The following is a 27,627-nucleotide window of genomic DNA, read 5'->3' as shown; positions in this document are numbered from 1 at the left end:
ATATTTCATTTCCAAAACGCATATATCTCAATACCCCACTTACCAATCCACAAAAGACATAGCCAGCCCGCCAGCTAGTCTTAAACTTCAACCCAGAACCCATCCATCTAATCACCAAAAGCCATGCAGCATCTCCATCCCCAATCCCGCAGACATCAAACCTAAACTCCAAGACCTGAAAATGATATTCCTGGCGCGAACATTGTAGCAATTAGTATCTGAAGAGAAAAGCCAGCGTCGATCTTCATTCATAACTGAATGCTATCCATCCCATCCGATTCCTCCATGCCCCCTCTCATCCCGAGATTTCCTCCGAAAGTGCCACTCCCACTCACCTCACCTTATCTCCGGGCTCCGATCTATCTATAATCATCAATATACTTCTATCTAGTATACTTACTTATCGATCACTGTAGGTACCTAATCTCCTACCCATCCATCCATCTATCCATCTACCCATCCGGGTAGATATCTCAACACCATAAACCTTCAGGATAGTACTCACTCCTCGTAAGTAGATATGTAGGTAGGTAGAATATTTAGCCTCTTATCCAAATTTCCAGACTGTTCACATTCACATTCACATTCTCATTCTCCACTGATTCTTTTTCTTTTCCACGTAAGTTATAAAAAAATCTACAACTCACCATTTTGCATGCATGGATTCTTGAGCTGGAATAAAATGACAGACCCAGACCATGACACACACACAACAGAAACTCAGTCCAGTACGATTAAAAACTAACAATCATCAAAGCGAAATCTCCCATGGAGATTTTCCTTCTTCCCATGGGCTCTGAGCCTGAGATGGAGAACTACTGAGCCATGCACTCATCCCCATAGTATAGTGTCGTGCATACAACGCATGAATATGAATGACAGGGAGCCCTTGTTGATGCACCGACATTTGTTTCCTGGTTATTTGATGGGAATGGGGAACGGAGAGGTCTTTGTAAAGCTTATTTCTGTCTATTGCGAAAGAGATAGTTCGATGGCGCTCCACTCTACCGTCATGTTATTGCAAATCCAATGAGTAAGTACATCGCACGCCATGGAAACCGAGAGCCGAGACTAAGACTCTCATCCCCATCTAATAATACCACGACACCAACAGAGAATTTGGGTATAAGACAACCATATTCTGCGTAAGCTTAAATATTGGGCTCGGAGAGTACTACTCTGAAGAATATTGATAAATCCTACCAGTCCAATCTCCACGGATCCAGATATGAATTCAAAGAAGACAATAATCACATCTTTCACCCGCCCATATTCACACGACGATCAAACCCCCATCAACCACCTCCCGGAGGCCCCGACGCGTCCCGGAAGAAAGATCCCGCTGCGGCTGGTGCTTTATCGATTATCGATCCTGCATGCATGCAATATGAATCACTTCCCCGCCGCCCCTTTTGTCATGCTTCCCAATCCCAGCCTATCAAAGCTCTGATCGTCATAATATGCAAGTCACAAAATTTGTGTCGAGAACGATTCTTCAAAAACAGGGCATTGCACAAATATGTCTGCGTGCGGCCTATGGCAGGAGAAAAGGCTAGCGAATTAGGCCAGACGGAAAGGCTTCTAGACCTATATGTGAGGATCTTATAACCGTGCACTAATAGAGTATGATTTTCGTTGTAGATCATGATGAATCATGGATATTCTTTGCAAACTACTGGATTGCGTTTTCGAGCTCAAATTAAGTGATGTGACATTATTTGCTGTATGATGCGCTGGGAAGATATCTGACGTGATTGGAGTCTTGAGAACTATAATTCTGCAAGATACTTTTCACTTGAAAGAGTTACGTAAATGATGTATGAGTGCGGGCGGGAACAAGACTTTTGCTTAATGTGCAGTGCAAAAAGTTAAGCGGCGGAAGGATCCGCGCGGAAGAGTAGGGCATGGAAAAAAGGAATGACTCGTAGATGATGCAGGAGAGTGGAGATATCAATCGCAGTGCACCATGTGCAACAAAAACAAGGATAACATGAATTCCGCCTCACCAATTATGTTTCCTCCGCAAACAAAAGAAAGATAACTAAGACTCCAAGAACCAGACTCGTCGTTTCGAGTTGGAGTTGACAGCTGGGAGGACCCCAACATTACGCTTAGTACAAGACGGCGTCTGTCAAACAAAAATGGGCGCCGCTTGAGAAGAGATGAACGCAAGTGTGAAATGGTATATAAGTGAGCGTACGTGCGTTCGTATGTGCGCAACATGATTGGTGATAGCAACATTACGCACTGATATCCCATACCCATAGGGATACTAATTAAATTTTGGAGAAAGATGGTGAAACGAGAATCCGCTCACGAGGAATTGAAATGCGATATCATTACATGTGCAAAGAATGAAACATAGAAGATAGTATGATATCAATTCGCACAATGACTCAGGTTCCCGATGATAGCGGAATAAGAAGATGGAGATCTAGGAACTGAGATTGTTTCGGATGGGTTTTAGATTATGATGATCTCTCTACAAAGATCATCGTAAGATATACCCTTTCCTTTCTCCAAACAGGAACTTTAACCCAATGCCGTTCCGGCAGTTCTTTCGAGTTGTGGAGTTGTGGCTCATGAGTCAATTTGTAAGACAAGACTCCTTTGATTGTCATCGGGAAAAGAATGCTAATGTGGGTAGTGTGGCGGTAACAATGGAGAAGTACTAGATCGAAATCGCTAGGAGAGAATGGAAGTAATTCGGGATCATCAGAACTGCGTGCCGTGTTTTTCTTGGGAGTTGTGTTAGGAAGTCAGTGTTCGAAGATGTGTGTGGTGTCTTTTCCTTGAAGACTAGGAGATTTTATCTTAGGAAGACCCCTACTGCGTAGGTAGTGTTGACGATGATTCATAGGAATCATAGACGAAAGGCTAGACAACAGAATAGCCACATGCTAACCTTCAATCCGAAAAAAGCACATAGGCACGAGACATTGAAACTAACTGCCTTCGCCACAGAACTGAAGAAAATTACTTCATCACTACCAAGCAATAAGCATGGGTAAAACGTGACATTTAACTCGCGATGCCAATCTCGACGCCATGGTGAGAAGCTAACACGACGATCATGCGGTAAGAGGAGACTTATTTAGACTGCTAAATAAGTCTCCAAGGCTTGAGAGGCTAAACACGGGATATAGTGATGCCTCTGAAAACCCCATCCTTTAGGGCCTTAGCTTAGGGGTCCGCCTATCTCTTTAGTGATGGTGTAAAGCTGTAAACTAAATCCACACTATCAAAGTCCAAGCCGGACCCTTGGAATTCGGAGTATCTGATTTGAGATATGGGAATCTTAACAGACTTCTGCGCTTGTATTTTTCGATAACCATAACTTCCATTCTAGAATGAGAATGAGAATCGAGGAAGTGGGTTGGAAAGTTTCGAGAAGATTCGTATTCGACGATGTCCATATTTCGGACATCCTTAAGAGCAAGCCCCTGGCGATCCAACCAATAGAGGCAAAACGACACCCCATAAAAGCACTCTCACGCAGCCCGGCTTTGTCCCAGACATCCCCATAATATCTCGCGGTACACAGATTCCGCCTTTCCATCTCGTATCAATGACCCAACGAATTGCCCAGAAAAATGAATGCAATTTTCTCACGCACGTTTCTCTTTATGATCTCTTATTCGGTCTCCAGTCTTTCCTTGTTTTGTTCGAAAAACGGTTCTTGCTTTTCGGGATAAGCCGATGGGCCGACGGGCCTTTCATTTGGCGATGGAACTGGGCAATTTCCAGAGCCAAAGTACTGGGTGAGACCTTTTGAGGCGAAGCATTTCCAGAATACTTGTTTGATAAATTATACTCCGTAACAAGAGTCCTGATGTGGAAAATGTAAGGACAATCCGAGGAAAAACAAGCTTGTGGGATCTAGGAAGCTACGTCAGGTACCAAGATTATGTTACAAACTGTGTACTTGTTTCTGATGCTCCTTGCAAAGGCAATCTTATCATAAGAGTCCTCGAGGGAGTATATATTGGGTAGGGTCCCATTAAAAATAGTATCGTTGCATGTCTACCAGTAACCCTTAGATTGATATAAGGGGAATTTCCCACTGATTCACCCATCTCGAACTCAATTTCCTTGTTCCAAACGGAAAAAAAGGGATGGAACACATTCAACTTCTTGAATATTCCTTCCAAATCCCAGAAATTCTCCGAATCTGATGAACCTTATCAAATTAGGTTATTAGTGGTTCAGTCACATGTTCCTGGCATTATACGTTTCGCACTTCTTTATGCTCCAGCTCCAAACGTATATCAGGCAAGCGAGGCAAATACACACAATACGGTACCTACATGAGATCCGCTGTATCGCTGTGTACATGCATATCCATCCAAATATATACATACGTACGTGCAATAGTTACATACTTTCGCTACGAACGAACCAACCTTTCAAACCCTAAGCATCCCCGCATACTTCCCACCCCTACCCATAAGATAATCACCATCCACCACCAAACAAAAAGGAAAAAGCATTCGCCATCCATTATAAGAATAAGATTAAGCATTCAGGTAAACTTTGCGAGCATAGTGCGGGAGTGCGTGTGCGTGGGCGTGAACGTGTGCATACCATTACCGAATTCGTCCAGCTACAGATTTTATTTATGTTGTAGTGGTGGGATGATGTTTGGTAAGGCTTGTGAGTGGGCGATGTGGGGGTACTTAGGGGAGTATTCATGTGCGATTTGGGGTTTGGAGTATGTTTGTATGTATGCTGTACTCTAGCCTACTAGGTCCTACAGTACGACTTAACCTCAACGCGCAGCAGTGGTTATATTGTTATTGGAGCGCCAAAAAGAATAGAGAGGTCTATTTGAGAGACCGGAACATCTAAATCTCGTATCATATTTTGATACTTCGATACTATACTAATGTATCTAAAATTCCAGAGTGTTGAGAATGCTCCCAATTATCTTTTTAAAAAGTTATTGCGTTCAGATGTGAAGTCGAATATATGTTGGTGGCTTTTCAATTAGCAACGTCCTGAGGAAGAAAAGTCGTTCAAGCCAAGCTGTACGCATCCCACGTTCTGGAAATCCTTCTATTCGTTCTCACCATACAGTGTGGAAGCGGGAGGGTATGGTAATTCGTATGTCTCTATGTGTGTTGGTGGCGCATCTGGAGGGGAACCCCCAAATCTCCGTCCCATGTCAATCTCAATATCACTGCTTTGCTCCGAAAGGATTCGGAACATAGCATCATGATAATGATCATGTCTGCTTCTTGGCACGGGGAAGGTTTTTGGGGTTACTTTCTCCTTTGCGAAGAGATTAGCCTTGTTCACATTGGAACCTTTTCAGTCACATGCTTTTCGATTCTCCAAGACCTGAATCCTGATGCTGGTGGGTTGGCTCATGTTGTGTAGTGTAGATGGTAAGATATGCAAGGTGATAATGCTGCTCGACGATTATGGTTGATCAGATACCTGTTCGCGTGGGGTTTACTTGAGTTTGCACGGTATGATCACGTATTGCGGGCCGTCTGTGATGGTGAAGTGAAGAAAATCGAAGAATGAGTGGATGTGAGTATTTTCATCGCGATGAGCATTATTAGATAGTAAAGATACAGCATCTTATTACATACATACATGCATACATACATACTTACTTACTTAACATGACGGGTGCAAATCTAAATGGATTTGGAGCTCGGGAGCTTGGATTTCCCCTGCTTCTGCTGATTATTGTCAACACTGAGGTTGCCCGTTTTTCTTGGCTCTGGCTCGCTTGCTTCACATCACATCACATCATGATTTCTGTGGGAAGATCGTCATATTCTGACCCGTCCTATACCCAAAACATTTCCAGGCGGACGTAACGGCGACTACCGTAAGAATGCCGATGTAGGTCTCAATGTAAATTTGTCTAAGCGCGAAATTCACGTATCCATAATGCCCATTAAATAGACATAAAGTTGTTGATGATCATGAAGATCCTATCCACATTGATCTCATAATTTTGCTCAATATGAATAAGTGAGCAAGTGATATTCAGAAGGTAAGTCGGGTATCCTATTTTCTAGCCACCCCTGTTTTAAGTCACTTTTTATTATTCAAAATAATAATAAAAACTTTCTTATTTATCGATAGAATTTATTAAGGTGTTGTATATATAAAATTTAGATCGTTTTAAGCTTGTTTTGAAATTTTCAGATTTCTGAGATTCTTTTAAATGAAGATCTGAAGCTTTAAAATATCGATTTTTAAATTTATATAAGAATTATATATAAATTTCAATATTTATTGTAGAAACCTTTAATAGTCTTTTATTAATTTCTTTTAAAAATATACTATTTATTTTTATTGAAAATTTATAATACACTAGCTCTGAGAAATTCTTTAAATTCTTTTAATAAATGAGTATTTATAGAAATACTTTCGAAACTATAAAGATTATTTACTCTTATTTAATATCTATTTCTATAATTATTCATTTTTTCGAATTTTTTAGAAGACGGTTATATAGATTCAAATTTCAAACTTTGAAAATTATATAGTGGTTTTTTTATCATTAATTTTAATTAAAAAGTTATCAAAGATTCAAAAAAAGTTTTCAAATTTATATATAATTCTCATACGAATTTAAAGATCGATATTATAAAACCTTAAAAATCAATTCAGAAAAGTCCTAAAAATCTAATTTTTAGAATAAGCTTAAAATGATCTGTATTATATATATATTAATCTTCAGTAAATCATCTCATATTTTGATAGAGATATTAATAAACCGAAAAAAGCACTTTTTGATTTATAAAGGTGGCCCAAAATAGGGGTGGCAAGAAAATGAGGGGTCCAACTTAGTCCAGCATATCAAGGCGTGACGATTTTGGTTTTCCGAAATGGTAAAGTCGTGACTAAGGTTTGGCTTGGTCCTCCAGCTAAGATATCTTACCCGCTGTCAAAAATGAAGCTATTGGAGAACTCGTCAACATGATAGATTTAATTATATTAACAATGCGGGAAACGGGTCCATAGAAGAATGAAACCGCACGTGTTTGATTCGCACTCGATCACCTTGAGCTCTTTCACGTTCGAAACAAGGTCATGTTAGACAAAGACAAAGCAAGACGGACAGAATCCAGATCATCATGTTGTGTGACGGGTTCGGACAATTATCAGCATCGGTACAGTATCAGAATCTTTTGAACGTTGTGTTGAAGATATCTGATAGTAACCCAAGCCAGTCGGAAGGAAGTAGTTGGACGGATTGTAACCACAAGGTAACAATCCCGAGAAGTGAACCAACCATTTTCCACCCTGGACTGATACTATCTGATCCCGAACCGTGCCGTTACTGGATAGGAACTGGGTGCCATTTTGAAAGGTGGATGTTGTTTCCTCATATAGGACCGAACCCCGAAATAATCCTGGGGAACGTGCGCAGGTCCAAAATTGGCTACAGTGAGGCTGCATGGAACGGCGATGGCTAGGATGTGGGAATCCTGGAAAATCCTAGAAATGTCTCATGAACCTTGAATACGCCCCAAGCTCGAACTGATGAAAAGGGTCCATGGTGGTTCCCGACTCCCCGCTTAGCTAATGGAAAGAGAACAGAACAGAATACGAAAAGAGACAACTCTAGCCAGTGGCGATGGCATCCCCAACTTTTCGGATATAGGCGAAATTGCTTGAACGTTGGCACGCTGATTAGATGTTTCTTTTGCGGATTGATTACCTCGTAAATGGAGGACGTCGATGATTCCTTACAAATGAATCTGACCGCGCACTTCTATCATGAATAAAGTTCCAAAGATAAAATAAAAGGAAGAGGTGGTGGGGACGGAGATACAAAATCTCATAACATTAACACTCATAGTCAAGGGAAAAAGTATGGCGGCAACCACACACACTATGACTGCACTGCATGTAGATTGTATTCAATCGGATCGAAGTAAAAGAAGAGTTCCGATACAAATATCCCACGTCGATCGATATATTGAAACGTAAATGCTGCTGTAACCACACTTGTAACATGATTTGTTGGAACGATGGAAAAATGGCCTTTTGGGCAGATATACTTCCGACCTCTAGATTATCGTGAGGCTGTCAATGATACACAAAAACAGGAGACGTGAATAACTCCAGCCAAGGATATTGTCTAGTTCATCTGCTACGACGTCAACGTGTACGTATGTATATTTATGTAGCATACATCATGTAGGGTCTGTGTGAGGTCCAATCCATGGTTGAGAACCTGCTGTAGCTGAGCATGAGAGTTTGAAAGAAGAAAGTAGAAAGGTATTTTCTGGTACCTGATACTACACAACATGAGAAGCTGCACAACTTGATTCTCTCTCGTTTCCAGGAATCAGGAAATATCGTCCCCATTTCTCAAAGTTGTCTCAGTCTAGACGAACACCCATAACTATTTTCATACATTCAGCAATTGTTAGGGACAGATACTTCGCTGCGCCTTAAGGGCAAGATAGATATCAAAAAGACGCGCAGGCTCCAAGACTCGATGGAGCACAGTACGCCGGCACCTCGAAGGGTTCTGTCAAGGGGAGCTGTTAGACCCCCGAGTATTACCCCAAATAGGACAGAAATGGGGGGAAGAATTTAAATTATTGCTACCAATCAAGAGCCCCTGTGAATGAAGTTCCTTCGATTATCCCTTCAGCATTGGCCTGAAAAGGGAAAATGGATTATGAAGCACATATGATTTCAATATCACACGATTTGACCTATAAAATACCTTGCCTTGTATTTACTCCTTGATCGCTCCCTGAATAAGCATGAAATACAGCGTAGAGCTGAAGGAGAATCAACGTCTTTCTTCGCATCACATGGAGGGGAACAGACATCATCAATATCATGCCTTGAAGAAAGGTATCGATCTGAGAACTGGTTGATCATGGCTAGGTGCTTTTGTTTCGTCAACCTATCGCAATGCCTGGCCCTGTAGGATACTCTCAACAATGCCAAAACTGGACTGATGGACCCCTCCCTCTTGCGTGACTTTCCTCCAAATCCATTCGAATATTTCCCTGTCATGTACTTCACGAAACAATAGAACTCGGATTAGAATCGAGACTAGAATCGAATGCCATTGATATTGAATTTATTTGAATTTTCCAAGTATCAATTCGATTCGATTCGTGGGAGTGCTTTTTAGTTCTCTCTCTTTACCTTTTTATTCATAACATTCTCGCATTCTCTAGTTCAGCAATTCGTAACCCCTTCACTGCCTCCTCCTTGCCATTTTCACTCCCATCAATTGGTTCTTTGCAAACCCGAGAATCCTACACCCACCGTCAATCCAGCAAAGCGCAGCCCAGGCACAGGCCTGTAATTGGTATGTGCGGCCGTTTCGTCACTCCCTCTTTCGGCGTTCTCTTACTCCACTAAATCTCACGAGCAGCCCTTGCATATCGAATCGAATTAACTTGCCGAGCGTGCATCTCTTATTGAAGAGGGAAAAAAGAAGCAAAGAGCAGCGACAAGGTTCGAACAGGTGAAGCTAGGGAAAATGGTAGAAAAATTGTCCAACAGTCAATCAATCGGTCGTCGAAGTAACAGGAAAAAAGCTCGAATCCTTGTTAATGTGGCTTCGTACTGTGTACTCCGTAGAACTAACTGATTAATCATTAAACCTTAGTTTCCATATCCTTACTGTTTAGTCGGTGGATGGAAAAGGTCATATAATTGGAGGAGGAGAAGAAGAAGAAGATAATCCAGGACTCTTCTTGATATGATAGAATAGGGGAAAGCTGTCCTGTGAACAGCATTTCGTCCCTACTGGAAAGCCACCAAAAAATTAAGATATCTCATATACGAGTATTATTACACGTTACAACCGTCTCCTTGGACCGTTACCAGAAAATCAGAGGAAATCAATTAGAAATCAATTAGAAATCCATTAGAAATCCTTGTTAAGGTTTTTCTCTCTTCATAATAATGATGATTAGACTAAAAGATATGCCAGTAGCGGAGAAGAGGAAATAGAGAATAAAGTCAATCCAAAGAGTTGAAAAGTGCGGAAAGTCCTACATTCTCATTATTACATTGCATCCATCATGGTCAGTGTAGAGGGTACCTCGTTCCCTCAAGAATCTGTCAACACCAAACGTCAAAAGAAATCATCGAATTAAAATCTAAGCTCTGAAATCCACCACGACATCCACCAGAATTCCACATTTACAACTACCTAGGTAGATTTCCTGTTTGCACGGTGCACAACTTCCCAAATCTGGGGGATCCATTTCATTACAAGGTAAGAGAAGAAGTACCAACCTAGGAACTCCGCCAAAAGGAAGATAGTGGTCCTTGAGTAAAAGAAAAAGAGAGTGAGATTGAGAGTGAGATTGAGATTGAGATTGAGATTGAGAGTGCGAGATATAGTGAGAGTGAGGGTGAGCGATAGCGAGGAAGTGGGAGTAGAGGGAAGAGGGCGAATTTCTTCCACCGGTTCTCTCGAATACGACATTCACTTCGACTCCCGCCACAACTACCACTTCAATTACATTGACAGTGACAGTGACATTGAGATCAACATCAAGACATCGACATCTCCAGCTACAACCAAGAACGACTATCAAGAGTACCACACAGCGACAGGCGGCCAACGTGACCGACCACATCTTCATATAAGAGGTGTCTACGAATGAATTCGATTGGATCTCTTCCCATCAATTGAAAAAGGTTCAAAACAAGCAGTCTTTCTCCGCAAACCTCGACTCGATTTCCCTCACTTCACTTCACTTCACTTCACTTCACTTCACTTCATTCATTCGTTCATTCGTTCATTTATTGACTATTACCTACTTTTTACCATTGGATTCTTTTCTCTCAAAGCCTTCAAGAGAAAAGAGAAGAAGGAAGGGTTGCATATGCGAAGAAAAATCGATCGACCGAGTCAATTCCTTGAACCCTTGCATTATATCTGTGCATCATCCATACCATCCCATCCCATCCCATCCCATCCCATACCATCTTCCTCGTACACCCAAGGACATAACACCCAATATCCAACACCTAACACTACCAAGATACACCATCCACTCACCACCCACCTTAACAACCCTGAAGGTAGCTGGTGTTAAGTACAAGTACCTTTTACCTTAGGTTCCTCTTACTTGCACCTCACAAATCAAATCAATTTGGATTTCCTGCATATTCTGCACACACACACATACACACATACACACATCCATACATCCATACATCCATACATATACACACACATCCTACTTACATCCTACTTACATACATATCTATATTCATCCTTCCTTCCCTCCTTCCTTTACTTTTGTCCTCTTGCCGTGCCAGAGTTACAAAACTTACTTACAACTGAGCAAAGAGGGTGGGGTTTATTGTATTGCCTCTCCCAGTCTCGATCCGATTCTTCGATTTCCTTTTTTTGACAATTCAAGTTTCAACGCATTGATTTCTCGCGTTTGGAGCATCACAAAAATCATAGCCACATAAGTGCATCCGAGACCACCCCAGTGTGATTGACAAATCGACGGCCGCACATCAAGGGCTCTTAAATCTCTGGACTTGATACACTAACTTCTTTGCTGTCAACTGGTGTCAAAGTCCATTGCGTCCCCGACTTTAATAAACTTTTCCCGCGTGGCATAAAGTTTATTGCGATTCAGGGTCCTTCAGTCTTGTCAACTAAGCTTTCCTAGTCGGCACCACTCACCACAACGACGACTTAATTATTTAAGCCAGACATCAAACATACACGACTCTTCTTCCTTGAATACGAAACATCACAAGGAAACACGATCGCTTTTCCCTTTTTTTTTTTTTCCTTCGAGTATTGGTAGTCACTTACGAGAATCGACTTTTTCATTGGTAAGTCTCTCCCGAGACCAAGGTTCAGCCAATTTTGGTATGCACCTCTTTATCCCAGTCAAGCTTCCTCAGAATGACATGACATTCCACACATCCCCCACTCCTCATTCCTCTCCATAACCAAAACAACACTTGATCCTTATCCAAAGGGTTCTTGCTAATCTCCACTGTCATTATCAGATTGTGTTTACCGTTCGACGGATATAGAGGTCGATTCTACAGAGGAAGCATTGGGAGAAACAACATCAAAACAAAAGCAACACAATCGCATCGCAAAACTTTCAGATTATTCTCTCATTGGGTCATATTGAATCCTAGGATTCAAAGTCTGGACGTCGTCTTGGCACATTCGATATAACTGCAATTTGCAAATCTACCCCAATCCATTCAACTGGGGTATTGATAGGAAACACCCATGGTATCTTTGAGAGGCGGATCATCATGGTGAATTCGCAGGAGTCTGAGCATTCCAAGCGAACGAGTGCACAGGTAGCACCACTTACAATACATAAAGGTCGACCGCGCGGAAATAGCAACGCATCATCCTCAAAACACAAAAGAAACACTTCATCCAGAAGTAGTAATCGAACAGCTTCAACAGGAAGTCAATCACAAATCACGCCCCCCGCCACTCCCAATGGTTCTCAAGAAAATCTAAATCAGATGGAGCCTCCTCCGGTATTTCACAGCTTTCTCAGGGCGTTTTACCCTTTCCACCCCGAATATGCTATTTCGGATTCTACGGTCACGCTTCCACTAAACGAAGGGGATGTGGTCTTAGTGCATTCAATACACACCAATGGTTGGGCAGACGGGACACTACTTGTTTCTGGCGCGCGTGGTTGGTTGCCCACCAACTATTGTGAAGCCTACGATCCGGATTCCATGAGGAATTTATTAAAGGCATTGTTAAACTTTTGGGATCTCTTACGGAGTGGTTTAACTAGTGACAGTGAGATATTCGGCAACCAACAATTCATGCGAGGCATTATCGCAGGAGTTAGATATTTACTAGTAAGAATCAACTAATTTCTCTGAATCCTGCTTGCTAATATGGAAAAAGGAAAAATCGAATTGCCTCACTCGTGAATCACCGATTGTACAGACGAACGATAACATCCGAAAGAATAGAAAGGCTCTTTTATCCGATTTATCGGCCCTGGTCAAAACCGCCAAACAATTGCAGGATTTTGCTACCTGTTCCTCAGTGGGAGCAGCCAGGGAGACTGTAAACGATGTTATCGATGAGATGATTTTGAAAGCTTTCAAAATTGTTGTGAGAGGTATAAAATTCTTGGACAATTTGGATGAGGATGCGAAAATACGACAGGCCGTCCATAGAGTCATGACAACCGTTACTGAGGAATCATATGTTCCACCTACTCCACCAGCGGACTCGACGTCATTTAGCGGGACACCGCATACAGACCCTGCATACGACACGGCAACTCACAGAAGCTCTATCCGAAGTTCGACGAGCGTCGCTTCCAGTTCCCTGCAATCGGAAGAGCAAAGCAAACGAAAGTCATACAAACGGATATCGACTGCGTACCCAGCCGTAACATCGCGTCCGTTATCCATTTCTTCGAATCGGGCTAACAGGGCTTCCGTATCTCACCGTGTTTCACTTATAGCCCCTGTACCCGCTGAACAACGCCAAAATCTTGTTTCTGAGAGATTAAACTCTAGTCACGATACATTTCTCTCATATTTGGGATCATTCATCGGAAGGCTTCATCTACAAAGCCAATCTTCTCAAGATTTGCTGTCGTCAGTTAGGCAGTCAGTAACTGCTGGCCAAGGTTTATTGATTGTAGTCGAAGCAGTATGTGCTCACGACAGCCAGAGTGCCGACTCGTTGAACAATGCTCGGAACGCAATGTATGACAGAATCAGTAAATTGGCGTTGGCAGCTCGGGATATAATTAGCTCATCGGGTGTTGATGAAGACGATGTTGTAATGGCTCAACAAAATGGGGGGTTACTAATGGCGGCCACAGGGTGTGTCAAAGCTGCTGGAGAAGTGGTAGCAAAGACCAAGTTTGTGATTGAGCGAATTGGCGACTTCGAATTCGAACCAGTCGAAGGTCTTGGAATTAACATCGCCTCGATAGATGGCACAGTCGAACAAGCGACACGAAGCGCCGAAGTTAATGTTGCCGTACCAGATCAGCCTTCATCGCGTCCTCCTCCACCACCTCTAGTCATTCCAGATGTTTACGAGAAACCATTACCAGAGATACCCCTTAGCTCTTCGCCTGCGGCAGAAACCAACCGAATGTCGAATCGACTTTCGAACACCTCCATTCTACCCCCGCTACCAAAAATGGGTGCTCCTCTGATGAGCCAAGAAGATTATAGTCCTTCCGATCGTAACTCGACAAGCGATGGAGAATTTCAATCATATAGATCAGGCAGTATCGCAGTGTCCAGCACCGGAGCTAGTAGTAGTTATACACGCGATTCGGAGATGAGCATGGTTTCGCAAACTTCTACTAGGGCGACTACTCCAGATCTAACATCTTACAAACCCAGAAGTCAGCCATCTTTGTCAAGTATCAGCATGACTGAAAGCCAATCAACATTCGCCGATGATCCATATGATCTCGAATCGAAAATGCTTGAGAAGACGTTCGCACACGAGCTACTACAGAACAAAGAGGGTCAAATTACCGGTGGTTCACTGGCGGCATTGGTAGAACGGCTTACTACACACGATTCAACACCCGACTCAATGTTTGTTTCAACCTTTTACCTTACCTTCAGATTATTCGCGTCTCCCGTTGAGCTTGCCACAGCTCTGATTGATCGCTTTGAATATGTTGTCGAGAGTCCTCATATCGCAGGACCGGTAAGGTTAAGAGTTTACAATGTATTCAAGGGCTGGCTGGAATCTCATTGGAGAAAGGCCTCTGATTACGCTGCGCTCTCCATCATCGAAGACTTCGCGGATGATAAACTTAAGGCTGCTCTTCCCGCAGCTGGTAAACGACTTTCAGAGTTGGCTCAAAAGGTATCTTCTATGGATGGACCTCTAGTGCCAAGGCTCGTTTCTTCAATTGGAAAGACGAGCACATCTCTCGGTCAATATGTACCAGCCGATGTCCCAGTCCCTCCTGTCGTTATAACAAAAAGCCAAGCCGCAGTTTTGAAGAACTGGAAAATGGGTGGTAGCAATCCCTCTATTCTCGAGTTTGATCCACTTGAATTGGCCCGTCAATTAACCATCAAGGAGATGAACATCTTTTGCTCCATTATGCCAGATGAACTTCTTGGAGCTGCATGGACTAAGGCCAGAAAGGGTGGCTCATGCGCGGTAAATGTTAGAGCTATGTCGACGTTGTCAACAGATCTTTCTAACCTTGTCGCTGACACTATCTTGCAACACGACGACGTTAAAAAGAGAGCCATTATCATCAAGCACTGGATCAAAATTGCGCATGAATGCCTCAAGCTCAACAATTATGATTCGTTGATGGCGATTATCTGCTCGCTTAATTCATCTACTATTGTTAGATTGAAGAAAACTTGGGACTTGGTATCTCAAAAGCGAAAGGAAATGCTCAAGGGGCTACAAGCAATTGTGGAGCCAGAGAAGAATTACGCCTGCCTTCGACGTAGACTCCATGACCATGTTCCTCCATGCCTTCCATTTGTTGGTACCTACCTCACAGATTTGACATTTGTCGATGCTGGTAACCCATCTACAAAGCAATTGGCTGACGGCACAACTGTCATTAACTTTGACAAACATACTCGCACGGCTAAAATTATCGGCGAACTACAACGTTTCCAAATCCCTTATCGCCTAGCAGAAGTTCCGGAACTTCAGGAGTGGCTTCAAGCACAAATTGTTCACGTCAAATCCGCCTCGGATAATGAGAACGTTCAGCAATACTACCGAAAGTCATTACTTTTAGAGCCACGCGATGTCTTGGTTACGAGACCCAGTCCTGTGGACTCGGCAGTCTCTTTCGGCTCTTTGCATGGAAAGGACAAATTTGATCTTTTCGGATGGACTCACTCAAAAGACAAAGTACAAACACCCATTTAAACATTCTTTGATATTATTCTCGACCTTCATCATTCGCACTTACTCCGGATTCGGAACACATTATACACACATCATCATGATATTCAGTTGATTTGATACCCCCCGCACTTTGAATAGCGTTTTAGCGAATGATCTTTTTACCCTTAGGAGTTATACACGGCGTTCTTGACAGGTAGCTCATGGAAGCGATGGCTGTCCCTTTTGAATTGTTTCGCATTACAACTTTTTACATACTTGAATACCGTCACATTTGGGTATCAAGACTCGGCCCATGGAAGGATAAAAAAAGCTCTTCTTATACTTATAATTGTATACTGGTCGAATGGGAATTGTACATCATATCTTTTTCTAGCACATTTTCTTTTCTTTTTTGATTCTACCTTGTATTGTTTTTATTCCGCAAGCTCAAAGGAATAAGTGAGCAGTGAGGTTTATTAGGGTATGTCTGTTCTGGTATGGTTGGGAAAGATGGGGTGGATGGAGTTGTGGAATATGAAAAGGAAATCATGCATTCTGGTGTGGGAACTCTAGGTGGTGCATTCAGATTATTGATAGGGGTTGTCTGTGTGGCACCCAGAAGCAATTGGTATAAGGATGAGCTCGCGCTCGAGTTTGTTGTGGTTCTGATTAAGTCATACGCTGGAATTGGTATTTTGACCGGTGGAAGATGTGGGGAGGATTTTTTAGATGAGGCTTCATGGATATGATTAGATGAGGATGGCGGAAATGGGCTGGGGAGGACTGGATGGATGAACGGAGAATAGTTAGATACCAATACCAGGCGGCAAAATCCAAGGCAAGATAAGATATGGCCGGGAAAGAGAAATGTTAATGAAGATTATGACCAACATGTTATGTTTTGAATGCTTTTTGGTGATGAATTTGTGTGTGATGGTGACAAGCAATCAATCGATCAATCGATAATGAACTTGACAACCAATCAATCTATTCACATTCGTGTTCGTGTTTTGAAAGAAAATAAGTGTAGAGAAATGAATGGGATGACCCTTGAATGGAAGATAGAAAAAAAGCACCAAGTTAATGGGAGCATCAATCGAACGACGAGAGAGAGAGAGAGAGAGAAAAAGAAAGTACGGATGAGTCCGGAGGATTGATGTTCCTGGTCTGGTCTGGTGTGCATTAGGGGTGCGGTGCGTGTTCGGAGGCCGATTTCCAGGGACCGACGGGGCTAAGGGGCCGAAGCATTTTATTATTATTGATGTTTGCGGTTATTGTTATTATTATTATTATTATTATTATTTTGGAGAGTGGGGTTTGGGTGATGAGTTTGAGTTTGAGTTTGGTGGGTGGTTTTTGAGTGGGGAGGGGAAGGTTGGGGGCGAATTGGAGGGATGGATGGGAGGGGGTGTGGGAGGGGGTATGAGAGGGGGTGTGTATAGAGGGGTGGTTGGTGTATAGAGTGGTGGTTGGTTGGTGTATGAGGAGGTGGAAGAGTCTACGCGTTTTCACTGGATGAGTTTGTGCTACTGATTGATCAAAGGGTCATGAATCAGATACATCGAGTACCTAGTGTGACTATTGTTGTTGTTGCTGTTGTACATATACACATACACACATCTACGCAACACATATGATACACTACATGCATTCATCCATTGAGTGAAGAGAGAAAGAAACTCTGTATCCCGAGGTGATAGGTAGTGTCTACGTGTCTGTGCAGTTTTGTGTGCCAGTTATCAGGAATGGAGATTCTGAAGAGAGAGAGAGAGAGGCTGAGAGATCATTAAAGGGTTGATTGATTGATATTTCAGAACAATACAGCTAGATGATATTGTTCTCTCGCTTTGTAGATGAAAGGGATACAGTACTGTAAGTTGTTGAATGGGATGGAATGGAATGAAAGCAGACCAATACCATACCCATTTGATGGTCTTTAGTGGCAATGGAGAAGAGAATTGCCATTGCCAATAACGTCTTCCAACACTACATAGTAAATAATCGTAATTCACCTGGCAATTGATAACTCATTGACCCCACCAACACACCAACCCACCAACCCACCAACACAGATCTCTCCCAGATCCAAGTGTCCGAAATCTCTGCAAATCACGTGTTAGCATTCTTATCTCGTACCTCACTTTGGACCTTTTGACTCCATTCTCAACGCTAGTCCTAGGCGGGGTTCCTCAAAGACAAGGGTAGGTAGAAAAAGTAAAGAGAGGGGTGGGTGATGGATGGATGGTGGTGGGTGGGTGTTTGCCTCTCAAGGGCCGGCCAATCTTCTTCTCTCACTGATTAAAGACAAATAATAAGAAAAGATTCTCTCCTCTTCTTCCTTTCCCATCTTTCTTCTTACTCTCTCACACACATACACACATACACACATACACACATACATACATACATACACACACACCGCTTCACTCCTTCTCTTCTTCCTTTTGACTACAAATACCATCAAGGGATCACTTGGAACTTCGATTCGGAGTCTTCATTTCAATTTACTTTCTCCTCTTCCGTTCTCTCCATAGAATCGAATAGAACAAGCGTTCGATCAACCAATCACTCTCCGACTTCGCTGTCTAGTTTCATCTTCTAGCACGCAATCCGTGGTCGGTTTAAATACTTCGACTTCACCCACCTTTTACTTTTCGAACTTCATCACATTTCACTACCGCAAATATGGTTCAATCGTAAGTTGTCTCCATCTGCCATCTACTCCTACAGCTATTAATCACATCAATTATAGATCCGTTCTTGGTTTCCCTCGCATGGGAGCTCTTAGAGATCTCAAGAAAGCCACTGGTAAGATTTGTTACCTCAAAATGCTACCCCACATTGAATACTAACAAATATCAATAGAGGCATACTGGGCTCAAAAGATCTCTCAAGATGATCTCCTTGCTGAGGCAAAGAGACTTCGTCTTGCTCACTGGAAGATCCAAAAGGATGCCGGTGTCGATATCATCCCATCCAACGACTTCGCCCTCTACGATCAAGTTCTTACTCACATCCAAGATTTTGGCGTAAGCATTCCAATCTTCTCTGCAGATTCAAATGTAACATGTCACTAACTCTTCTTTTTACAGGCTACCCCAGAAAGATATACCAAGCATGGTCTCGACCCCATCGATCAATACTTTGCTATGGGACGTGGTCACCAACGTGATGGTGTTGATGTTCCATCCTTGGAGATGGTAAAGTGGTTCGACTCTAACTACCATTACGTCAAGCCAACTCTCCAAGACAACCAATCTTTCAAGCTCACCTCAGACCCAAAGGCTGTCCGTGAATTCAAGGAAGCCAAGGATGCTGGTATCACTACCCGACCAGTCTTGGTTGGTCCGGTCTCGTTCCTCCACCTCGGAAAGCCAGACCGCGGACAAACCGTTGACCCAATTGACCTTTTGGACAACCTGCTCCCAGTTTACATTGAGCTCCTGAAGCAACTGAAGGCTGCTGGTGCCGAGACTGTTCAAATTGATGAGCCAACCCTTGTCTTCGATCTTCCATCCAAGACCAAGGCTGCTTTCAAGCCAACTTACGAGAAGCTCGTCAGCTTAGGTGATGAGATCCCAAAGATTGTCTTCGCCACATACTTCGGTGACATTGTTCACAACATTGATGCTCTCCCAACTGACATCTATGCTGTTCACGTTGATTTGGTCCGCAACCCAGAGCAATTGGAGACTGTCATCTCCGCTTTGGGATCCAAGACCATCTTGTCCGCTGGTGTTGTTGATGGACGTAACATCTGGAAGACCAACCTCAAGCGTGCTATTGAGACTGTTGAGTCTGCTGTTCAAAAGCTCGGAAAGGACCGTGTCATTGTTGCCACCTCCTCTTCCCTTCTCCACACCCCACACACTCTTGCAAGCGAGAAGAATCTTGACCCAGAAATTGCTGATTGGTTCTCTTTCGCTTCCGAGAAGGTTGTTGAAGTTGCCATCATCGCTAAGGCTGTTACCGAGGGACCAGCTTCCGTCCGTGCTGAGCTCGAGGCTAACGCCAAGTCCATCCAAGCTCGTGCTTCTTCCAAGAGAACCAACGACCCTAAGGTCAAGGAGCGTCAATCCAAGATTGTCGAGAAGGATTACAACAGAATCTCCGAGTTCCCAGAACGTATTGCTCAACAACAAAAGGCTTTGGGTCTTCCTCTTTTCCCAACCACCACCATTGGTTCTTTCCCACAAACTAAGGAGATCCGTATCCAACGTAACAAGTTCACCAAGGGTGAAATCACTGCTGAGGAATACGAGAAGTTCATTGAGAAGGAGATTCAAGATGTTGTCAAGGTTCAAGAAGAACTCGACCTTGATGTCTACGTTCACGGTGAGCCAGAACGTAACGACATGGTTCAATACTTCGGTGAACGTCTCGATGGTTATGCCTTCACCACCCACGCATGGGTTCAATCATATGGTTCCCGTTGTGTCCGTCCTCCTATCATCGTTGGTGATATCTCTCGCCCAGCACCCATGACTGTTAAGGAGTCCAAATACGCTGTCTCCATCTCCAAGAAGCCAATGAAGGGTATGTTGACTGGTCCAATCACTTGTTTGAGATGGTCCTTCCCTCGTGATGATGTTCATCAATCTGTCCAAGCTGAGCAACTTGCTTTGGCTCTCCGTGATGAGGTTGTTGATCTTGAGGCTGCTGGTGTTTACGTCATTCAAGTCGATGAGCCAGCTCTTCGTGAGGGTCTCCCTCTTCGTCGTGGAAAGGAGCGTGAGGCTTACCTTGACTGGGCTGTTAAGTCTTTCAGACTTTCCGTCTCTGGTGTTCAAGATTCCACCCAAATCCACTCTCACTTCTGTTACTCTGAATTCCAGGATTTCTTCCACGCCATTGCTGCTCTTGACGCTGATGTTCTCTCCATTGAGAACTCTAAGTCTGATGCTAAGCTCCTCAAGGTCTTTGTTGATGAGGCTTACCCACGTCACATTGGTCCAGGTGTTTATGACATCCACTCTCCTCGTGTTCCATCCGAGCAAGAGATTAAGGACAGAATTGAGGAGATGTTGCAATTCCTCAAGCCTGAGCAACTTTGGATCGATCCGGATTGTGGTCTTAAGACTCGTCAATGGGCTGAGACCAAGGCTGCTTTGACCAACATGGTCAACGCTGCCAAGTTTTACCGTCAAAAGTATGCCAACAAGGCATAAATTTCTTTTCCCATCCATATTTTTAATAGGGGATGTGATTTGAAGATGATGTTATGAGCTTTTTTTCTTTTTTTATCTATTATAATGTCTGCGGTTCTTTAGCCAATGGGAACGACTTCAACATCGGCGTTTCTTGGTTGGGGCATTTAAGACAAAAGCGAATTGTTATTGTGAGCGTTGCTTGGGAGTTTTCAACAGCATAGGGCGGTAGTCCCTCGGTGGGTAACAGATGATCCATCAACCGGACATCTTGGTGGCGTGGCGCATGAATGACATATGAAATATGATGGGAAATGAAAAAAAGGGGATGAGGATTTTGGGACTCTTGTGACGTTAAACCAACTTTATTATTTTGATGATAGTGAAGGAGGACGACAATGAGTAGTTATTTGGTGGAGGATGGTAGATATGATAAAAGTAGTAAAATATACCCTCTTCAACCGGGAAAAACTTTGTGTCATTTGTAATTATGTGTGATGTGAAGCGATGTGAAGTTTCTTGTAGTACCTTGTGTGTTTAGGGGTTCTCTTCATTTTTTGAGTGAAATCTTTGCTTCTGTGATTACCAGTAAGTGTACAGACTAACAGAACACTCCAAAAATAGACTTATAGATATCTTGTGATATATTCAATTTCATATTTTAAGAATTATCATAATTGTTTATTCGAGATCAAACAAGTAAAGAATGAATTCTAATATCAAACAATTGAAGAATAAATTTGTCAAATTTTTGAAAGTTGGGAAATGTCCCGTCAATCTATGCACCCACTAGTGGATGACAAGTATGAATGTTTTCTCTACAATATTTCTTGTCATTACTTTCCTTCTTTTATCGTTAGTGATCCTCTTGCTGTATACTTCCTAAACATATTCCTTCATCATCTCTCGCGCTTCAATAAACACACTGCTAAGAGAAAGTCCACTCAATTGCGGAGAAAATAAAGACTGCGTGCGAGCCGAGCTTCCAAAAAGATGTCTATGATCATGCTGAGTTTGCAACATCTCAGATCGGATTCATCGTCTTACGTCTGAGTATATCCCCGGGAGTATGAACAGGCCCGGTATCAAGACGTATCTGGAGTCATATACTTCGCAGAAGATTGCCATGGTCACTGGGCTTATATACTCGTTAGCCCGGAAACCGCGTCGCGAGGTTGTCACGGTAGTTTTTTGGGGGGGGGGAATCCGCAGCTCTGAGCTTGGTATACTAACAATACCTACTGTTGTTGCTTTTTGTATCTTTAAGATTCGGTGGCGGGGGCTGATAAGCAGAACACTTCAGGTGCGGTAGATTTCGTCTGGGTGTTGAGTCGAAGAGGAATTTACCAGCGTGGAGGATTACTGGTCGGACGTAATGGAATGGTCTTTTGCGGATGAGGGTATGTTTGTAGAGAATTAGGACGTGGGTCGGACCGTTGTAGCTGGTGGGGACTGTGAGGACTGTGAGCAGAAACCTGCTACGCATCATCATACGAAGATTTTATTGTAGAGGGTGTGGATGAGCGACTTGGAGGCGGTCGCGGGCGAGATCTGTGTTATTCGGGTTGTTTTGTTTTGGTGATGGGGAGAGGTCTTTATTCTTGATTGGGAGTTCAAAGCCGTAGCATTGCCACAATCACAAATATTTGTGCTTTCTTTTTCTTTTTTTTTCTTCTTTTTTTTCCTCCTCCAAAACGCCGTGCATGCACATCAGGCGTCCTCCCCGATTATCGAAATTTTCCACCCCCCCCTCGTTACTCGCTCGGTGTTATAAGCCCCGGGTTTACATCCTGTCTTCCTATAGAAGGACATTAGTCAAAGACGCTGTATACGGCTTTCCTACACATTTTAGTTTATATGACAAATCTTAGGGTCAAGTTCAATGATGTTTGGCTGCTAAGACATTATCTTTTGATGATCATGATGTTTTTGGTCTGGAGTAGTTGAGGGGTGTTCGAATTCTAGTGTGTGGAGTGTATAAAAAAGATTCCGTGGAAATGGGGTCGGGAAAAGTATTGAGAGGTTGTATCTATATAAAGATCCATTGGTCCTCGAGTTGGGGGCTACTTTGTGTGTTGAAAGTTTCTAGCACACCTGACGGATTGATGATCTCGAGGTTGGGAATAAGGAGTGTGGATGGAAAGAAGGGTTCAGGAGGTTAGACAGAGAGACTGGTGATGGAGTGAATGAGAAGAGCTGGATTTGTGATTGAAGACGCAGAACATGGGATGGGAAGGGAAGGTTTCGATACTGTCTGATTGTCGTTTACTTTGTTATTTTTGTTATCATCGGAATCATTTCCACCGAAATGTTAATTGTCATTTGTGATGTTTTCATTTCGTCTTTTCTCTTCCTCTCCGCACAACTCTCCATTTAGAAATCATACTGCTGACACACTTCAATAGGTACCTGTATGGAACCCGCACACGGTGTTTGGTCTTCTTGGCCAAGCTCTTTTCTCTGAATGCCATTACTTTTTGAGCTTTCCAGATCTGGGATGGAAGTCAATGGAGGAGAGTGTACTTATATATTAATTCTGTAGGCCTACCTAGGGACCTAGTGATGATATGCGGGTAAGCGAAAGCGGGGTACTGGAGGAAGAAGAAGGTACTTGATTTGAGGGGTCATAAGGACAAAGTTTGCGTAAAGAGTGAAAGCAGGTAGCTTTTAGCCGATTTTTCCCCCATAGAAGTGAATTCTTTTTTAGAACTCTCAAGTGAATGAGGAGGTTACATAAAGATCGAGGAGTCCCCAGGTTTAGGATCCTTATGGGTGCGAGTTGATGAAATTATCGTTAAAGGACTGGTGATTTCTGGAGTCTGAAAGACGATTCAAGGAACAGGAAAGAAGATGGATTTGGTGAGTGATAGATGGTGAGAGTTAAATGGGGTATGGTCAGGGGTAATTGTTTGTACTATTGTTTATGTTGTCTTGTTGTCGTTGGTTCTGTTCTTATTTTCGTCTGGCAATTGAGAGTTAAATAGTTGCTATTGTCATCTGTTCAGTAGGCGTTGTTTAATCTCGTCATTGCGTTAAGTGCAGCTTCCTAATTCTCTATACAGAAACTGGATTTCAGCTCAGGAGTTGAGTTTTGTATTCATAATGGATATACCCCTACAACATCCAAATTCCGATGCAACATGACTGATGATCTACTGGTAAGCAGAACTTTGTATGTCGAATAAATAGGATTGAATAAGTGATAATTTATTTATAGGCCAATTTAAGGAGGGTCTGTATAAGGATGATTTGTAAGGCAAAGGAGTGCGGGGCGATGAGCTGAGAGAATTTGATTCTAGATATTTTCAGTGATTTCAGTGAGTGAATTCATTCGTTTTTTTATTCGGCATACATTTGCATTTACCTTGACCTTTACATAGCACATGAGTGCTTTTCTAGAGTTCGAGAACTAAGAAGATATAGCAGGCACGGGACAAAAATTTGGCGAAGATATAAGGATCAAAAAACCCGGATCTTTAGTCATTAGGGATGTTCTACCAGCAGGTACGACCCTGAATATTTCTACTTGTGGGACTTATGGGTAAGACTTGTGGTTTTCGGATTCGATGTGGGAAGCTTGTTGATGGCAAGAAAGATGAGATGCGGAAAGTGGAAGGAAATAGATGGAGACAACAATGGGATTCTGTAATCTCGTTTCTGCTCTTGTTTATCTCTAGCATCTTTTGTTGTCATCGATTTACTAATATTCCTAAAAATTACTATCGTTTCTCTATATGTAACTGTCTAATATCCTCTGTATTTTCATCGCTTAACACCTTGATTATCTTCTATTTCCAAGAAAAGTAGTGGACCTCAAATCCTGATTTTACCCAGCCCTTAATATTTGAGCTTCAAGCAGACAACTTTCTTTTCAGTACAAGTTTCTTCCTGTTTGTTTGTTTGAAATTAGACAGGAGATGAGGTGTTATTTGTACATTGTCTTTGGAGAGATCTTGATGTGAATGATTGGGAGAGTGGGTGGTCAGTAGAGCGGGGTGAGGCTTTGAGATGAGGGGTGAAAGAGGGGTCTAAGGGAAAGATTAGTGAATAACCCTTCATCTCTCGTGCATGCGCAAGAATTCAAAGTAAGTTGTTGCGCATGACTGACCTAAGCTGAGTCATCAGGATCAAAGAGGTTGTTGGAACGGAATACGAGGTTATTTAAACCTTGAGGTATTCCGTAGTTTTGGGATCATCAAGATTGCAACTAAGATGTGGGCAGAGTATAATGGCTGTCCATTTCCATGCGTGATTGAAGTGACAAGGAATGTCGATGTGTATCAAGAAGCAATCTGGAGAGGAGTGGAAAAGAAATTAAGATAGAACTATGGCTCTGGATTTTGGGATTTGCGTCATTGTCATTCAATTTGTATTTTGTTTTATTGTCATTAATCTCAACTGTTCTATATTCACCAGTTCCCATCTGCGCCGTCTGATCTCTGCCTTTGTTTATTGTCGTTTTTACAGCCCGTCCGATGCAATAGGTGAAAGGGAACGACATGGCTTAGCTAGATTTTACTGGAATTACTTCATTGATAAGTTCTGATCCTAATCTCTGAGTATTCAATTTTCTGGGGAGTTCTGGAATAGAAATTTCGACTGGAGCTCACGGGTGTAATTTACATTGCCAATAACATAGTGAATTTGCTTGTGAATTCTGAATTTAGCTTTGAGAGGCTATGAATATATTCGGGAGATATCAAACGTGTATTTCCGACGTGTTAGTGCTTGCGGAGATTGAGGTCCTTCAAGGTGAAATCCTGACGAAACACAACTTTCACCCCACTCCTAAATAAAGTAGCAATGTCTTGTGAGAATTTTGTGCATTTTCAGTGCGGGTCAAAAGAAGAGCAATTTATATAGCAAATCAGAGTAAGGGAATGGCATGGTAAGGAGATGGGCTCAAGGTATCGAGGTGGATGTAGGTAAATAAGATTCACTAGTGTCTCGCGACCTTCCTCTCTCCCCCCCAGTTGCAATTTTGTCGGAACACACAGTCACAGGCCCATCTATGTTTCCAATCAAGTTGCAAGTATCCAAGTATAGTTTTCTAACAAGAAGAACGAGAGAGTAAAGGTGGTGGATTGTGCAGTTGGAGAACTAGCTGGTGTAAGAGAGTGGAAAGAATGTTGACAGGAGAGCTAGAATGTTGAATTTGTATTTGTTTCTGTTGTGAACAAGGGTATTCATTGCCATTTCTTGAATGGATTGCCTGACGATTCTCTCCGTCGATTCAGATCGATTCAGCCAGTGAATAGGGCAATCCCCCCCGTAATTGAGCAAAAGTTATACACACCAGCAGCACATGAATTCTGGTGTAATTTTCGCTTGATGGCAATCTCTCAACTTTTCAAGTAGGGGTAGACTATATGAATTAATTATCTGTCTGCATTTCTCAGGAGAGATAAGTGGAAACAGGTATTAAAAGTTCCATAATGACGAAATATTGGGATGTTTAGAAAAGCTTTTGGCGCCTAGAGGTATGACAATAGTGAGGAGATGGGCTCGCTTAGTAGGACTAGATCGGCTAGTCCCCAGAACAGCAGTATTGAGGGTATTTGATCACTTTTCATGAGGCCAAATGAAAGCAAAAAAACTACAGCAATGATCGCGTTTCATTGCTATTCCAAAACGAATGGCTAGGATCTACGATCCAAAATCTGACAATCACCTCCCCAAGCTACTCAAATCTCATTGTCTCCTCCAAGGTTTCATCATCCAATCCCAGCACCCTGCTTACGAACAAAACAATGGCAACATCAATCGAGCTTTCATTGGCCTGGTAGACCAAAATTGATGTTGAACGTCAATCTCATCCTATCCTACTTCTTGTCTGTTCCAGCTTGACCTGCATTTCCACCACCAGTACCTTGGCCAGCTGCGGCTCCACCAGCGTTTGCGTTACGATCGCCAGCTCCTTGAGCGCGCGCCGCAAATCCTGAAGAGGACATATCTTTACCACCTTGGGCCTGTTGTAAGATTTGTTAGCTTGGGCTGCGGTGATATACTACGGAGACTATTGGGTAGGTAGAGAGGAAGAAAAGAAGAAACGTACTTGAGTTGATTGGATGCGTGAAGCATCATCTTTGGTCATGTGAGCAGGCATAATTGCTAGTTGTTGAGGTTGTTGTGGGTAGAAAGTTGAGGCTTGTCTGTTTCGTTGAGTGGTCAGTAATACATTATGAACACAACGACTCTTTCAACAGGATTGACAACAGAATGTGCCGAATGAAAATTTCCGAAATGAGTTAAAAACTAGGAAATGTGAGGATGAAGAACCAAATACTCACAGTTTTTGGTTGGCTGGCTGTATTTTTGTGTGTATGTATCTATGCGACTTGTGATGAAATGGCTTGATTAGGGAAAACGATTAAAGAGTGGAAGAATGGCCAACATATATCCTCAAGCTCAGGACTTCAGGAGCAAGAAAAGGAGAAAAGTGTATAAGATGTATGTTGCCGATGAGGCTCACTGACTGCATGCATTCCAAATCAGGCAAAGCGAATGTACATCAATTACCACGCCCACCGCCTCTCTTCGGGATTTTGAAAGTGATCATAAAGCATGATTCCATCGACGAATGTTGCAGCCCATTTCACATCATAAGATTTTTCACTGGGAAATTATATAAAAGAATGGCGGTAAGTATTGTTT

At 42.6% G+C, this 27,627-nt stretch overlaps 5 protein-coding genes across 5 annotated transcripts; 3 read left to right on the top strand and 2 right to left on the bottom strand.

Annotated features, from left to right (window-relative positions):
- EAF01_003832 (uncharacterized protein) lies at nt 1–2,921 on the top strand. The gene is made up of 2 exons (XM_038912086.1): nt 1–2,594; nt 2,648–2,921. The coding sequence occupies exon 1, from the start codon at nt 1,381–1,383 to the stop codon at nt 1,606–1,608; it is 228 nt and encodes a 75-aa protein (XP_038771770.1). The 5' UTR covers nt 1–1,380; the 3' UTR covers nt 1,609–2,594; nt 2,648–2,921.
- Nucleotides 2,922–5,055: 2,134 nt separating this feature from the next.
- On the bottom strand, nt 5,056–5,632 carry EAF01_003831 (uncharacterized protein; the record flags this gene model as incomplete). Its single annotated transcript, XM_038912085.1, has 2 exons — nt 5,056–5,306; nt 5,626–5,632. The coding sequence occupies 2 exons, from the start codon at nt 5,630–5,632 to the stop codon at nt 5,056–5,058; spliced, it is 258 nt and encodes an 85-aa protein (XP_038771769.1).
- Nucleotides 5,633–12,255: 6,623 nt separating this feature from the next.
- Nucleotides 12,256–15,868, top strand: EAF01_003830 (uncharacterized protein; the record flags this gene model as incomplete). Its single annotated transcript, XM_038912084.1, has 2 exons — nt 12,256–12,828; nt 12,878–15,868. 2 exons carry the CDS (start codon nt 12,256–12,258, stop codon nt 15,866–15,868), a joined length of 3,564 nt encoding a protein of 1,187 aa, XP_038771768.1.
- Nucleotides 15,869–18,511: 2,643 nt separating this feature from the next.
- On the top strand, nt 18,512–20,994 carry EAF01_003829 (uncharacterized protein; the record flags this gene model as incomplete). The annotated part of the gene is made up of 4 exons (XM_038912083.1): nt 18,512–18,522; nt 18,579–18,634; nt 18,692–18,855; nt 18,919–20,994. 4 exons carry the CDS (start codon nt 18,512–18,514, stop codon nt 20,992–20,994), a joined length of 2,307 nt encoding a protein of 768 aa, XP_038771767.1.
- A 5,520-nt stretch (nt 20,995–26,514) lies between these two features.
- EAF01_003828 (uncharacterized protein) lies at nt 26,515–27,605 on the bottom strand. Its single transcript, XM_038912082.1, has 3 exons — nt 27,264–27,605; nt 27,029–27,125; nt 26,515–26,942 (listed from the first exon to the last, which is right to left on the bottom strand). Exons 2-3 carry the CDS (start codon nt 27,077–27,079, stop codon nt 26,796–26,798), a joined length of 198 nt encoding a protein of 65 aa, XP_038771766.1. The 5' UTR covers nt 27,080–27,125; nt 27,264–27,605; the 3' UTR covers nt 26,515–26,795.
- Between the last annotated feature and the right edge of the window lie 22 nt (nt 27,606–27,627).

The sequence above is a fragment of the Botrytis porri genome (genome assembly GCF_014898465.1).
Source record: "Botrytis porri strain MUCL 3234 chromosome Unknown BPOR_005, whole genome shotgun sequence".
In the NCBI taxonomy this organism is placed as follows: Eukaryota; Fungi; Ascomycota; class Leotiomycetes; order Helotiales; family Sclerotiniaceae; genus Botrytis; species Botrytis porri.
This window is presented reverse-complemented; position numbering and strand designations above follow the sequence as displayed.

Coding starts and splice junctions, on each gene's coding strand:
- EAF01_003828 (XM_038912082.1), bottom strand. CDS start 27,079: ATGCCTGCTCACATGACCAAAGATGATGCTTCACGCATCCAATCAACT. Junction 26,943..27,028: donor CACGCATCCAATCAACTCAA/GTACGTTTCTTC, acceptor ATCTTACAACAG/GCCCAAGGTGGTAAAGATAT.
- EAF01_003832 (XM_038912086.1), top strand. CDS start 1,381: ATGCAATATGAATCACTTCCCCGCCGCCCCTTTTGTCATGCTTCCCAA.